Below are 16,119 nucleotides of genomic sequence, written 5' to 3' on the forward strand. Positions count from 1 at the left end.
TAGGATGCATTTAAAGACCAGATAATTCTACTGTTCCAAAGCATAAAAAAAGACTAGAAAGATTTTGACTATATTTATGAAGCACACATAACATTGATACCAAAAAAGAAAACAGTAGACTATTTTTAGTTATAATTGTCAATGTAAAAATCCTAAATGATATAGTAGTAGTGAACTGAACCCATCAGTATAATTAAAAAACTAATATATCACAACTAAGTGGGGTTTATTACACAATGTAAAGTTGGTTCAATAATAGTCAGTCTTTTAATAAAATTCATTATAATATAGAACTAAAGAGTTTAATTAGATTGTGGTTGGCCAACTATGGCCAGTGGGCTGGCTGCCTGTTATTGTAAATAAAACTTTACTGGAACACAACCACACTCATTTTTTTACATATTATCTATGGCTACTTCTGCCCTACAACAGCAGAGCTAAATAGATGCAACAAAGACTATATCATTCATAAACTGAAAATATTTATTATCTGACCCTTTAAGAAAGTTTACCAATGCCTGCATTGGATAATTATCTTCACAGATGCCTAAAAGTATGTAACAAAATGCAAGGATTGTTTGGAATTTTCTCAATTCCTAGAACAGTTCTCTTTGTAATTATCTATTTGCTATGTCGAATAAATAAAAAGTAAGTGAAAAAAGATTTTCCTTTTTGATTACACATTAACTGAAAGGCCAAGTAAAATAGTAAGACCTTTATTTTTTCATGATTAAAATTTGTAAAACACATTATGTGATGGTAAAATTTTCCTGTATGTATTAAGTAAAAAAAACACAGCCAAGTACAGAACAGTATGTATATTACCAGTTGTATGAAAAAAGGGAGGATATATATTTCTACTTGCTAGTAAATTCGTAAAAAATGATCTCTGTAAAGATACACAAAAAAACTAAAAACAACTTACTTGAGTTTTGGTAGGATCTGGTAAGATGGGGGATGTGGTAGACAGGAGAAATTCATTTCATATTTTTTATATACTCTATGATTTTTTGAATCACGTGAATGTATTACTAACTTCCCAAACAACCTACACGACTCAAATAGATTTATAAAAAATAATATTCTTTGTGGTTTGAAAACATTTTATAAATTATAAATGGATTGCCTTTCCTATATAACAGGAATGAAATCTGATTAAAGGTAAGAGACAGATAAGTCATTTTGTTGACATGGACAGGTATTATAGCAGTTTGACCTTTTCTTTCACTGTCCCTAAATTTATGATTTTATACTTAACTTTCATAGATTCTGGGCCTGATGAAAACAAAACTGTATTGTTCCCTCCAAATAATGATGATTCTACTAATTCCTTTTACTTATAATAAATAAATACATACCATTATCTTCTTCAATTCCAACAGGGCCTGCTTGAGGAGTCTCCCCATTCTTTAAACAATTATGGATGTATGTTGCCTTCCACCTGGCATACTTCCTGTGTTTCACATTCTAAAAGAGAGCATTTTTATATCAACATTGGACTATGGTAAAGAAGTAAAAAGTAAACATTTATAATGACCTATATCATATTTCTGAGATAAAACCTATTTTTGTAGATTACAGCTCTGAAAGAAACTGGCGCTCTCCTCACCCTATTGACAGACTTCATGAAAAGCTACTGTCTTCAAAACAGATGCCCAGTTTTCTTTTATCGTTTAACATTTCAGAAAGGATCTGCAATGCAAAAACAGGGGTGTCCTTCCAGCAAAAATTGCAACTCTTCTGCATAGGGGAGACATAGGCTAAAGTAGAATTCTAAGACTAAATATAAAAGTAACAATAGATTGAATTATTTTCACTAAAGACAAAAAAACAGATCTGTACAAAGCTATAAAAAAATGAAAAGAAAAATAAGATGATGTAGTGGTTAAAGCAAATACTAGACTGATAGGCAGGTAAACCTGACTTTTTAGCTAGTCACATGCTGGTTAACAGCTCTGAACCTCAACTACCCTGATTCTAAAAAGGGAAAAATAATACTTCATTGAGTTGTAAGAAGAACTGAAAAGATCATGAAGAACCTGTTAGCTGCCTCCTCTTCTATGCCTTAAAACTAATGTTACATGCTAGAAGATAAAAAATTGCTTTAAAAAATGGAGGTGCTGGTGATTTTTAGTTTGTATTTTCAACTGACCTTTATTGCCGCATCGTTATCACCTGGGAACTTGTTAGAACTGCAGAATCTTCAAGCCCATCACAGATCTACTGAACTCAATCTGTAAGTGCCAGCCTGCATCTACACTACAAGACCCTAGGTGATTTATATGCATATTAGAGTTTGAGAGCAGAGTTTTACTACTTGAAAACAACTACATTAGAAATAAGAGGGCTGGACACAGTGGCTCATGCCTATAATCCTAGCACTTTGGGAGGCTACAAGACCCTAAGTGATTTATATGCATATTAGAGTTTGAGAGCAAACAGAGTTTTATTACTTGAAAACAACTACATTAGAAATAAGAGGGCTGGACACAGTGGCTCATGTCTATAATCCTAGCACTTTGGGAGGCTAAGGAGAGGGGACTGCCTGAGCTCAGGAGTTGGAGACCAGGCTGGCCAACATGGTGAAACATTGTCTATGAAAAATACAAAAAATTAAGTCGGGCATGGTGGCACGCACTTCTAATTACAGCTACTCAGAGGCTGAAGCATGAGAATCACTTGAACCTAGGAGGCAGAAGTTGCAGTGAGTGGAAATTGCACCACTGTACCAGCCCGGGTGACAGACTGTACCTCCTCCTCACTAAAAAAAAAAAAAAAAAAAGAAATAGAGTAGCCTTTTGCAAAGATCCAACTAAGCCATCGGTAAGTACAAATGCAGCACATGGTCCAGATACTTAGTTGAGTATTCTATAATGCGAGTCTCCAAATACTACTACAGGTAACTTCTGCACAGAAACCTAAAAAAATTAACCCTTAGGTTACTGAATTTGTATTACACTTCCCTTTTCTTATCAAACTCCTCTTACAAATGTAATTAAAAATCTATACATTGATTCTGATTTTCTTCCAAGTATGACATTTTGCTCCATTTCACAAACAAGATTTCCAACAGAAGTATCCACATTTAAAGTCTTTACTTCTTCACTATTTAGTTCACTCTGGTGGGTGGGGAGGGTGTATTTCTTTTCTGTTTAGTTCATTTTTTCCAGTAACACAAAAGGTCAGATAATTTAAATATGCCTATGTCTTTTACTGGTAGGGAGCCCACATGTTCCAGCCTATACCTCACTTAAGATGTAAGTTCATTTGAGTAACTGCTCTTGCTAATATCAACTGCCTCGTCCACAATAGAAAATTCCAAGGGACACTTTTCAGGTATCATCTAACTAAACTGCTAAACTCTCTAAATATATTAAACCCTGGACTACGCCAATCTTTGTGAAGCATTCTCTATCTCTGGTTTTTATGACACTCTATTCTTTTGGTTTCTCTCCTAAGTCCTTTGGCTCCTAATCCTCTAGCTAACCTTCAAATAATTTTAAATACTCTGTCCTAGCAGAGACTGCAAAATAGGTGGTGCGATCAATAATAACTCATATAGAATTTTAAATATGAATTATATTTTATATAGTCAAATACTGGAAAAGTTACAGAACAGCCAAATTTCTAACTTCTCTTTAAAAAAATGAAAGCTCTGGGCCCACATTTATTTAGCAATAATTATCTGAGCTGAATGAATAAAGGCAGTTCCCTTCAGATAATGTATATTCATTCATTCCCTCCTCCCCCATCTCAAGTTCATATATCCTATCAGTTGCCATTAATTACCTCACAGTAGGCTGTCTTAACTCATTATACCACCTACAAGATTCCTACAAGTATCATGATCCTGCCATCTTAGCTTATATTTTTTACTTCTTCATATGCTTTCCCATAGCTTTAAATATTATCGATAAATTTATTATGCTTAAATTTATGTATCTAGCCAGAATCTGCTTCAACAAATATCCAACTGACTATGTGACATCACCACCTGGATGTCTCACATACAATTAAAATTAAAACTATTTTTTTTGATTCCCCTACCATGTTTCTTTCCCTTGGGAACTTCACTCTCAAGTAAATGGGAAGAGTCATTTTTAACAGCTCTCCCTATCTTTTGCGCCTCTCCTTACTCTCTCGCCTAATTCACTAAGAATCCAGTTGATTTTCCTTTTAAAACATACCTTGATTGGTCTTCATCTTCCCCTTTTCTCTGCAATAGCCCCCTAATTCCCAACTTCTATTTTTGCCCCAGCCCCTACCACATCTTCCTTATCTAGTACTCTTGAGCACGGTGATCTTTCAAAAATATAAATCCATTCATGTCAATCTTTTCAGTGGCTTCCTAATACATTTAAAATGTAAAATAAACTCTGACTTGGGCTACAAGGGTCTACTCTGCCTGGTTCTTGATTGTCCAACTTCTTCTCTATATCCCTATCCCATTCAATGACTACCATCCAGCTTCGCATTTTTTTTTTCTGTTACTACACATGCCATGGCCCACACAACCTGTTTTCTCAGCTTGCTGTCTTTTTTCTTCCTTACCCGCCTAACTCACCCCTACTCAGCTCATTCCTCATTATGCCAGATCAAATGCCAGTTCCTCAGAAAGGTTTTCCTGAGGTTTCCAATCTAAGGTCAGACTCCTCAGTAATCTTACGTCTTTTTTTATTAACAATATTTATAATTGTTACAATTATATATATAAAAGGATGCTTACAAAGTATCCTCTCCTGACCCTCAAAACACCCACATACCTTACAATATAAGTTCATTAGAAGCAGAGTCTATGTCTATCTGTTGTTTATACCAAACACTTGGCTTTGTGGCCAGTATGTAGTAGTTGCTCTAGACTATACACATCTCCAGTGTATATAACTGATTCTGATTGAAGTTTCTGTGGTAGTATAAGAGATCATTATTTCTGTGGTATATAAAGGACTACTGGACTTAGAAAGTTCTGTTACATTTATAATACAGTTAGACAGAAGGACTTGAAATTTCCAGTGTTTGTTTTAGACCTATAGAAACAGCAATATCTTATGGTTCACCTTTTTCATTCTTTCAGAGCAAAGAATATGTGCTAAAGCACTGACGTTTCCAAATTATTTTTAACTTCAAAATCCTGAGCAATTGGAATTGAAGGGCTACAAATGCTGGATTAGTATCAGAATTGAGTCTTTACGTTTGCATGTCCACTTGACTTCAGTATCTGCAAAATGATATTATTTTAAAATGTTCATTATTAACCTATGCTCCAGCAATGAAAACTAATGAAGGTAATTAATTACCCTAAATTTTTAGTGGTTTAAACTTTCCCTCTTTTGGGGAAAACATAAGATATGTATGGTTAACCTCAACATGCTTTTAGGTTCTATAAAAGTATGCTATTAATTAAGACCTTTAATTAGCAAGATGGGATATATAAAATAAGTTAATACATTATTTCCGCCCTTAGGGAGGGAGCTAGTCATCTTGCTATGGATATGAAATTAAAAATAAAAGGAACTATTACTATAAAAACACATTTAGTAAGAAGTATTAAACTTGTTTTCCATAGTAAGTACACGGAACAGTTCAGAGAATAAAGAAAAACCAGAATAAGGTTATGGAAATGATACTTTAGTATGGCCATGCAGGATGGGTAAGATGCGAAAAAGTGGAAGTGATGAGATTCTGGAGAGAAGGAAATGTACAAGCAAAGGTAGAAATAAGGAAATAATTGGGGAATAAAGATAAATAAATCAATATGCACTGGATAGAAGACACATATTAAATGCTAGTTGGATAAGTAAGATAAATCCAAGATAAGATAAAAGTCTTGGACTGACATCTTTACAGCATTCTGTAGGTTATAAAGCATTTCAACACATTTTCTTCTTACTTGTTCCTCAGAACCTTGAAATTTGAGCCGGTCACATTTTATTCACAATAAGGCTTTGAGACATTATAGGACTGGCTCAATGTAAATACAGTTTAATCTGGCATTCAAGGCCCTCTACATTGTGGACACTCAGTCTTATTTCCATTTCCCTCAACCAAGATTGGATTCCTGTCTTACCTGCATTCTTTTCTCATGCTATTCTCTCTTATCTAATATGGCTCCCCTTTCTGCCCAGTCTCCTTGTCTCCAAGGCTAAGTGCAAATGTTTACTCCCTATGAAGCACCCTCATTTTGAGTAAGTCAACAGTTATTTATTATTTACTCAAGTCAGGTACTATGCTAAGTGCTGGGGATATATGAGATGAATGAGTCAAGCATGAGCTTTAGAGTCTAATGTGAAACCAGCCAGTAACTGCCATCCCTAAATGTGTCATGTGTCTTATCTGGAGTCCCTTATTTCTTCATCCTTCTTTCTTGGGATTCTATAATCCTATCATTTTAGAGATGAAGAAATGTCATTATAAAAGTAAAGTAATTTACTGAAAGTCATACTGTTTTAGTAGTAAAGTTAGCCACTCAATTCAGGTCTACCTTGGTAAACTACAATCACCACACTGCAATTTGCAATTCAGATGAAAATATACTCAACAACAGAAAATAAGCCTTAAAGGTCAACTACTTAATGTTTATCAATGCAGGATGTATCTTTTGGTAGTTACAAAGAAGACTATTTCAAAAGTAAATAAATTTCCAAGGAGGTTTTAACTGCTTTCTTTGAGGGTCCTTAAAATTAAGACAAATTTTCTTCAATCTGAAATAATTTAATCCTGTCTAAAGACTTAGTGGAAAAGTTGCAGTAATTTTAGAAGGTTCCTTCAGCCCTAATACCTAAGTATGAGCAGTGTGGAGAAGTTTAAACCAACTTGGGTTTCTGCATTAGTATGTGAAATTTAAGAAACTAAGCTGAAAAGAGTTACTTTTAGTAAAGCAATCTATTTGATTTTTATTTTATACTGTTTCCAAAACATCCCTATTCCTACAAACTAGTGCATATACTATTTAGCAGAAATTTCTGGCAGTTGTACCTCAATTAATTCACTTTCCAATGTTGTTTTATTTAAAATAAAGGATGTAAAGGATGCTGGATATTAAACAATGTTTTAAAAGGAAATTTTCAATGTTTTAAAAGGAAATTTTAAGAGTTTCGTTAACTCCTTTTGGCTGATTAGACATCCTTTCTGGGAAACAGGAACTGCGAAAAGAACTTTTACTTTTGTCCCTGGCCTCTAAGTTCCTGTTTTGTAACTAGATTGATGAGAATCACTGACAACTGCAAATTTTGGCCACTAGAATTAGCATGAATTTTCATTTATTTATTTTATAATGTTTTATTTTTATTTTTGAGATGGAATATTGCTCTGTTGCCCAGGCTGGAGTGCAACCTTCGCCTCCTGGGTTCAAGCAATTCTCCCGCCTTAGCCTCCTGAGTAGTTGAGATTACAGGCGCATGCCAACACGCCCGGCTAATTTTTGTATTTTTAGTAGAGACAGGGTTTCACCATGTTGGTCAGGCTGGTCTTGAACTCCTGACCTTGTGATCTACCTGTCTCAGCCTCCCAAAGTGCTGGGATTACAGGTGTGAGCCATCATGCCCAGCCTTCATTCAATTTTTAAATCATTTGCTACTCTGAAGCATAACTGGTTAGAGAACGGCAACCATAGGCTGGAGCAGGAATTTTCAAACTTAGTGCCTATAAGAATCACAAGAGTGTAATAATGAATTCCTGGCTAGAAATATGAAAAATATGATATAAATTATTCTCTATCAGCATGCCAGAAGGTAATCTTGAAAGATAAAAGTTTTATATTAGCTGTCTCCAACTAATTCTTCCTCTTTGATTTTATCTTGAATCCATCCTAGGCAAGTTTTTAATCCCCATAACGCACTGCAACAGCCTTTGACAAGGTTACGGATTACTTCTACATTGCCATTAGGCTGGTGTGAAAGTTTACTGCGGTTTTTGCCACCTAAATTCAAGGCTTACATATCATCTTCCTTGACCCCTCTCACCATGAATCGGTGATTATTTCTCACCCTATTCCTTGATGTCCCCCTTTACACTTACTTTCCTGGCTATCAAGACCTCCTGGTTTTCCTTTTCCCTTGCCACCCCTCCTTCAGTCCTTTATACTGGTTCTTTTTCATGTTCCAATGTCAGGAGTACCCCAGGCTTCAGCTCTTGGATTTCCTGTCTCCTCCTCTTTCTACACTTGATGATGTCATAGAGTCTAATGGCTTTAAATATACTACCTTTAAATACCATGAGGTGTATTTGCTGCCAACTTCCATATTTATATATTCTGTGCATACTTCTCTGAACCTTAGGATTTTGTATAAGTACACATCCAATTCCATATTTCTCCTCTATGTTTGATAAGCTCCTCCAAGTTCAAAACTAACTCCTGATTTTCCCCCACAAGTCTATAAATGGCAACAATGGTTAAGTATAAGCTCACAGTTGTCAAGTCCAACCCTTGGTCATTTTTGAGTTATATGTATCTTTTACACTCCGCCAATGAATCTGTTAAATTATGTTGGCTCTACATTCAAAATATATCCAGAATCCAACCGCTACTCACCATGTCCTCTTCTGCAGACTCTGGTCCTAGCAAGCATTATCTTTAACCTTGATTATTTAATGATATACTAATGAGTTTGCCTTTTCCACTCTTGTCCATTACAGAAAGGAATAATACTTTAAAAAATACAAGTCAAATTTTATAAATTCTCTGTTTGAATCCTCCCCCCACAACCCCCATCCTCATCTCCTATCCTATCACTACTTCTCATTCTGGATTCTGCAACATTGTTCTTGTTATTTCTCAAACAAGAATAGGTAGCTTGTACTGTCCCCAAAACATAGCACTTTCTCTTGCCTCTTCCTGGAACATACCCCAAATTACATGCAAAAATGCAATAAACATTTGCACGAGAATCCACAGCTTTCATAATGCTTTCAAAGTAGTCAGTATTAAAATGGGATTAATAATCTCTAAATCTGTAGCAACATCACAGATAATACATTTATACTTAGTCCCTTAACCTTCCAAGTTATTATATAAACAAGAGTTTCAAATAACTCCCAAAACACTGAGACACGGTATAATGAGAAATGCTTGAAAAAAACACATATTAAACAAATTTATAATCAAAATGACTCAGATATTGAAATATAGTCACAGATTACGTGTATTTCCTAATATTTATTCAACATTTTTATTCTTTTATATTTTTCAAAGCACCTATAATTTCATCACACAAGTTTTAAGAAGGAGAGTAAAACTATACCCCCAAAATCATAACTATAACTTAATACACAAATACTTAAATATAACTCCATTTTTATCGTAATATTGGAATATACGTTCCAAGCAGCCAAAAGATTTCCAAACAAGGTATGATCGGTAACTGTATAATACTTAATCTACTGGGGTAAGAAAAGAAACCAATGTTAATTATTTTTTGAAAAGAAAATATAGTTTTCATCAAACTTAGAGAAAGTTTTAAAAATAGGACAAGATACTCTCACATATCTTCTCAGATTCTCCAACTATTTTTGTTTTATCCATTTATTTATACATACAAAGGTATAAAATTTGTGTAAATATATATATAAATATTTAAAAATGTGTGTCTGTGTGTATACATATTTTTTTTTTTTTTCTGTACCATTTAAGAGTAAATTGAAGACAGTGTCCTCTTACCCCTTCACTGCACTTTCTAAAATCTAGGACAATCTCAAAATACAAAAAATTTAATACTTACACAATACTATTGTCTGATCCACAGTCCCAATAAAATTTGTCAATTGTCCCAATTATGTCCTTTGTAGTTATTTCCCCTCCAGGCCCAGATATAATCTAAGGAGCATGATTAGTTTCTTGACCTTGACATTTTAAAAAATACCAACCAAGCTGTAAAATGTCTATCAATTTGTATGATGTCTCCTCATGATTAGGTTCCAGTTATACATTTTTGGCAAGATTATCACTGAAGCAATGTTTGTCTTTTTCAGTTCACATGACGTGGGCTGTCCCAATATTGGTGGTGTTAGGTTTAATGACTTGGCCTAAAGAGGTGTGTGACAAGGTTTTTCATTATTGAATTACTATGTTCCTTTGAAATTAATAAGCAATTTGATGAGACATTCAGACAAGTAAATATACTTCTTTTCATCAAACTTTCCATTTACAACTTTTAAAGTCCACTGATAATTTTCTAATTTTACCATTATTTGTATATTTATAGTTAGAATACTGTGTGATAAAGAGCCTTCTCTATATGTATGTATGTATTTGTATGTATGTATATATGTATGGATGTATCAGTCTGGATCTATACAGATTTTTAATTTATTCAATGAGTTACCCATTCACATCATTCTTATTTTTATGCTCAAACTGTCCCTGGCTTGGACAATGGGAACCCTTTCAAGTTGGCTTCTGGGTCCTGTGATTATGATAACACTTTCTTACTTTATGTCACAAGAAGGTCCAGCCTTATCTGTAGCTTTCCCTGACTCAGCCCTAGGTTAAGCACTTTTTAGGAAAGTCCTGGTACCTTGTGCAGATAATGGTACTTAGAATAGAAAATCAGGCAGTAGGGATGCTCACTGTGTGCTCACCGCTACTGGTTGCATCATTGCTCCTAGGAGAGCACAGAGATACACAAACTATAGTATACATATAACATCTATATAAATACATCTATTCATCTAATGTAATATATTTAAAAGCATGAATAAGATTACAACATTTCCAACCTAACACCACAACACTAGTCTTCTCTCATTCCACACTGTAACTAAATTCTCCAAAAGTGAGAAAACTGTCTCCCTCAATATATTTAATCATTTGGTTACTCCTAGAATACAGAATAAGGCTTAAAACTGCCAACCCATACTAAGATAAACCAAACCTATGAGCAAAATAGTTCAATATTTAACTTCTGCAGTAAAACATACTTTGAGATGCAAACATCTTCAGTACGCAATTTAACATTTTGACAAACAGATTAATATACCTGGGTAAATCATACTTCTATTTATATTCCCTTCCAAATCAACTTCTTTTGGTGTGTGCGTATTAACACACATACACTTATTTATATGAAGGGAATCATATAGTCTGTAATCTTACAGCTCTTTTTTTGCTCATCATAATGTCTACTAGATTTATTCACACTGTAGGCAGTACCAGTAGTCAGTTCCTTTTTGTATCTAACAGCCCAATGCGTTTAACAGTGCCCTGTTGGTGGGCATCAGGGTTGTTTCTAGCTTTGGGATATTATGAATAAACTTCCCATAAGCACTCCTGAACAAGTCTTTTTTTGGACATATGTTTTTATTTCTCTTGGATAATGTAAGGCTGGCTGCCTCGCTGGGAGCCGAGTGGACACGCCCCTCTCTCTCCGCGCCTGAAAACTACGTCACCATTCTGAGCACATTACTCAGCATTTACCCTATCCACGCGGGCTCCCCGTACCCGTTTCCGCATTCCAATCTCAGCCCTGCACCCGCCGAAATTTTTAAAAAGCCTGCCAAAGACCTGCCCTATGGCAAGCTTGCCCCGTACATCCTCAACCAGCTCCTCGTCCATGCCCAGTCCCTTTATAGCCAATAAAATTACCTCCTCTTTGTTTCCCCGCAGTCAATCAGCTACCTCCACTCCCTATAAAACCACATGCCCCAAGAAGAGAAGCACAACTTCTCCGGCCCCTCCTGTCGGACCATAAAACCTCGCCCAGGAGCTAATTAAATTTCTTTATTCCAATAACTGGCCTCAGTTGCCTCATTTAAATCTCAGTTGCTTCATTCAAACCTTACAAGTGGTGCCGAAACCCGGGAGGAGTTGTAAGACTCCTCCCCTCCTGGGAGAAACTGACTCCTGCACTCAAAGCCAAACAGGGGAGCCTCTCACCTCGAGGTAAAACTTCTGTTGCCTATAACTTTTCCCGCTGGCTGCTCTGTGGACTCCCTGCTCGTAAACGCGGCCACGTCAGGGACTCCCCCTCCCTTCTTTCGCCGCAGGCCCAGGGCCCCGGCCTCGTTCCGAGGACCTGAGTGCAGCGGAGACGTCCCTGCACTCTTGTCTTCTCCCCGTAAGGGGTCTCTCAGGGCCAGGAATCTGAGGGAGACGTCCCCACATTCCTGCACCCTCTTCTCAGGTGTTCAGTGGGACGGCCCGGGATGCTGAGCCACCCTTCCGATCATCTTCACAGCAGTGGCTAATGTTTGGGTAATGAGAAGCCCTGTTTACAACTTCAGGCCCTGCCCAGAAGCAGGACCAAAGCCCCGGCTTACGCCACTAAAACGTCTATCTCAAACTCGCCCTTTGGCATATAAACTCCTGCTAATTGAGTAACTGCCACTTTCAGTTTCTCTTCCTAACCTCAGCACAAGTAAGTGGATAATTAAGTAAATTCTAAACGGCAAATCCGGATTCGGCTGTATTCTCGGCTCCTGTTTCTGCTCCTATCTCCTAACTCTCTCACTGTCACTCTCTCTCTCTCTCTCTCTCTCTCAATTATGGCCGCTGGCGGCCGTTTCCCACTTCTAACTCTTTATCTCCCTCTCTTTCTCTCTCTCTCTCTCTCTAAATAACGGCCGTTTCCTGCTTTATGGAGTAACTGTACTTTCAGTTTCTCTTCCTACCCCCAGCACAAGTGAGTGAGTGAGTTTATGTGTAGTCCCACAGCCTAACAGCTACGGGGCTTGTGTGGGCCTCCTCTTTCAAGCTGCTCCCAACCCCCTCCTCCTCCTCCTCTTTCAAGCTGCTCCCAAACCCCCTCCTCCTCCTCCTCTTTCAAGCTGCTCCCAACCCCCTCGGCTCCTCCTCCTCCAAGTTCTAACATGGCCTCTCCTGTTAGTGCCCACACTCGCTCACACAGCACTCCCACCAATGGGAGTTCCCCTCTTTGTTCCCTCTACACAAAATCCCCAATCCCTCCTGCCCCTCCTCTTTCAAAACCCCAACCCCCTTCTGCTCTCCCAGGTCCTAAAATAGCCTCTCCTGCTAGTGCTCACACTCACCTACACAGCGCTCCCACCAATGAGAACTCCCTCCTTTGTCCCCTCCGCGAAGTGGCTAGAACAAAAGGTGTCGTCCTAGTACATGTTCCCTTCTCTCTCTCTAATTTAGCCACCATTAAAAACACCTAGGGTCATTCTCCACCAATCCTACTGTTTACACTAAAAAATTTCCCTATCTCACTCAGGCCTATAACTTAACCCAGCTGCCTTCCTTAACCAATTAACCAACGCTGTAGTCCTACATATCCGATAAACCCAAACTCCCGTATGAGACCTGGTAAACATGGCATTTAAAGTTTTAATAGCCAAAAAGAAAAGGCTAAGGCCATCCGCCAGGCCCATTTACAGCAACAGGTAAGCCTCCAAACCCAAGCCATTGTAGCAGCCCTAAGGCCAGCAGCTCGCCCAGCGTCTAGTATAAGGAACTCCTCCAAGTTCCTCTAAAAAGGTCCCCCAAGACCTGTCCAGACTGCTTCAAAGGTCCCGCCCGGGCCCTGCTTCAAATGCGGCCAGGAAGGGCACTGGGACTAACTGTGCCCCCGTCCAGGTCCAGCCCCCGGATCCTGTTCTATCTGCAAACAGACTAAACACTGGAAGGTAGACTGCCCGTTCCAGACTACAGGCTCACCCACTGCATCTCTATGTGAGGGGCAGGCCGGTCCAAAGGATGCAGTCCCTTCGTTTAAACTCCTCGGCCTCATGGACAATTAATGCAGCCCAGACTCGAGGACCCCCATCACCCTTGCCAAGCCTAGGAAAACGCTGCAAGTAGCGGGTAAGTCCATTTTCTTCTTAATGGACATAGGGGTTGCCTATTCTGTATTGCCTTCCTACTCAGGGCCTAGTATACCTTCCCAGGTTTCAGTTATGGGAATTAATGGAAAGCCTTCCTGCCCTAATCAAACTCATCCTTCAGCCTGTGTCCTCCAAAGACACCCCTTTTCTCATTCTTTTCTAATCATACCCTCATGCCCAGTTCCCCTATTAGGACGAGATATTCTCCAGACTGTGGGGGCCACTCTCCAACTCACTGGTCCCCCATACTCAAACCCATCACCCACTTGCCTCCTACTGCCTCTCCTAACCGACCCTATGCCCAGGCTCAACCCCTTGTCTCAACCCCCGATCCCTCCTAATGTGGTTAATCCCTTAGTATGGAATACCGCTAAGCCTGTAATGGCCAGACATCACATGCCAGTTAAAATACTTCTTAAAAATCCTACTTGCTTTCCCTCACATCCTCAGTTTCCCATCTCAAAAACCCACCGCCAGGGCCTAAAGCCTATTATCACCTAACTCCTAGCACAGAGGCTCCTTATTCCTACCAGTTCCCCTTGCAACACTCCTATCTTGCCAGTTCAAAAGCCGTGTGGCTATCGCCTGGTTCAGGACCTGCGCCTTATCAATAAGGCAGTAATTCCCCTCCATCCTGTAGTTCCCAATCCATATACCCTATTATCAAACATTCCCTCCACTACTTCTCATTTTACAGTCCTTGACCTCAAGGACGCATTTTTTTTTTTTTTTTACCATTCCCCTACACCCGGATTGGATTAGTATTTCCTCTTTGCCTTTACTTAAACCAATCTAAACACTAACCTCTCGCAGCAGTTGACCTGGACGGTCCTGCCCCAGGGCTTTAGAGACAGCCCTCACATATTTAGACAAGCATTAGCAGCTAACCTAACCTCTTGCCTCCTTCAGCCTAGTCTCCTCTTACAGTACGTGGACAACCTGCTGCTTTGCAGCCCTTCCCTCTCCATGTCACAGCAGCGTACTGCCGCTCTCCTTAATTTCCTTGAGTCTAGGGGATATTGGGTTTCCCCCTCCAAAGCACAGCTACCAGTCACCTCAGTAATCTATTTAAGTATTCACCTTGCTCCCCACCCCAAAGTAAGGGCTTACAACAGACAATTGAGCAAGTACACAAAGCATGTGCCACTTGCTCTAAAGTCTCGTCTCAGGGTGGCTTAAGGCCACAGTTCCCTACTCACAGATGTGGGGCAAATTACCAGCCCAAGACTAGCAAATTAATTTTACCCATATGACCTCTCACGGCAAGCCTTTTTTAGTTTCTCACAATCTCCCAGTACAACCACCTCCCCTGGCTTCCTACCTCCCCTACCTCTCTCTCCTCTGCCACTTACTCAGGGAACACGTGGACTGCACTCTCCCCATAGTTCCAGGAGTGGGGGACTCCCATCTAGCAGTACCTCTCCAGCCAGGTAACAGCGTTCTCCTCCGGGAACTCAAGCCAAGGTCTCTGCAGCCCAGGTGGTCAGGACTCCACATTGTTGTCCTGACCACCCCAACTGCCATCAAACTTTTAGGCCACACCCCTTGGTACCATGTGTCCTGCCTCAAATTGGCCCCCAAAAATTACCAGTGGAAGTCCAAACCCTTAGGCCCCACTCGCCTTCGCCTCACGCGTGGCCCCTGTCCATTACCCTCTAACCCTCCAAACCTTTCCCATCTCAATCGTTCTAGTCCTTCCCCTTAACGCCAGTCCCTACTATGTCTGGCGGTTCTACCTTCAAGAGTCCTAGACAGAGAGCCTCGCTACTAAAACTCATTACCTTGCCCAAGCAGACTGCCATAAGCCATCATCACCAGCTAATAAAACGACCGCTAGAACATTGGAGTGCCCACAAACTGTATGTAGACTATACTTAAAAATACTCCCAGGGAACATGGCTAATATTCCAGTCCTATACCTGCATTGTCCCTTGAGTTATAAAACAACTTAGCTCTATAAGCCATACAATCCTAGAAAATAAGGCCACCCTAACTAACCAAATCAAACCCTCAAATAACACCTCTCATCCTTTCTCCTGGTTAACTCTGGTACAGCAGGGAGCCAACGTGTTAAACTTAACCAAAACTGTAAACCTCACTCACCGCTTTTTATGTGCCTCTCTCAGCAACTCCCCCCCCAGCCCTTAGCCGCAGTTCCCCTCTGGTCCAAATTCAGTCTGTCACAGTCACCTACGGGGCTTAACACCACCTTAACAAATATCCCCTTGTTCAAAATACACTCTCAAAATTTCTCTCTCTCTGCTATGAGACAGCCAGCAGCTCCAGTCCCAGCTGCAACACCACAATAAAAATAAAAACCTCCCTCTACGCGCCACCAAGAAA

General features: G+C 39.2%; 1 protein-coding gene across 2 annotated transcripts in view; it reads right to left on the reverse strand.

Moving 5' to 3' along the window:
* The window catches only part of VTA1 (vesicle trafficking 1), a 73,685-nt gene that overhangs the window by 20,677 nt on the left and 36,889 nt on the right, over positions 1-16,119 (reverse strand). For both annotated transcript variants that reach the window (XM_012474443.3, XM_012474444.3), the window contains exon 5: positions 1,359-1,467. In XM_012474443.3, coding sequence (XP_012329866.2) covers positions 1,359-1,467 — 109 coding nt within the window. The remainder of the gene's footprint in view (positions 1-1,358; positions 1,468-16,119) is intronic.

This window comes from Aotus nancymaae, unplaced genomic scaffold, assembly GCF_030222135.1.
Source record: "Aotus nancymaae isolate 86718 unplaced genomic scaffold, 86718_ANA_hifiasm-v0.15.2.pri h1tg000040l, whole genome shotgun sequence".
NCBI lineage: Eukaryota > Metazoa > Chordata > Mammalia > Primates > Aotidae > Aotus > Aotus nancymaae.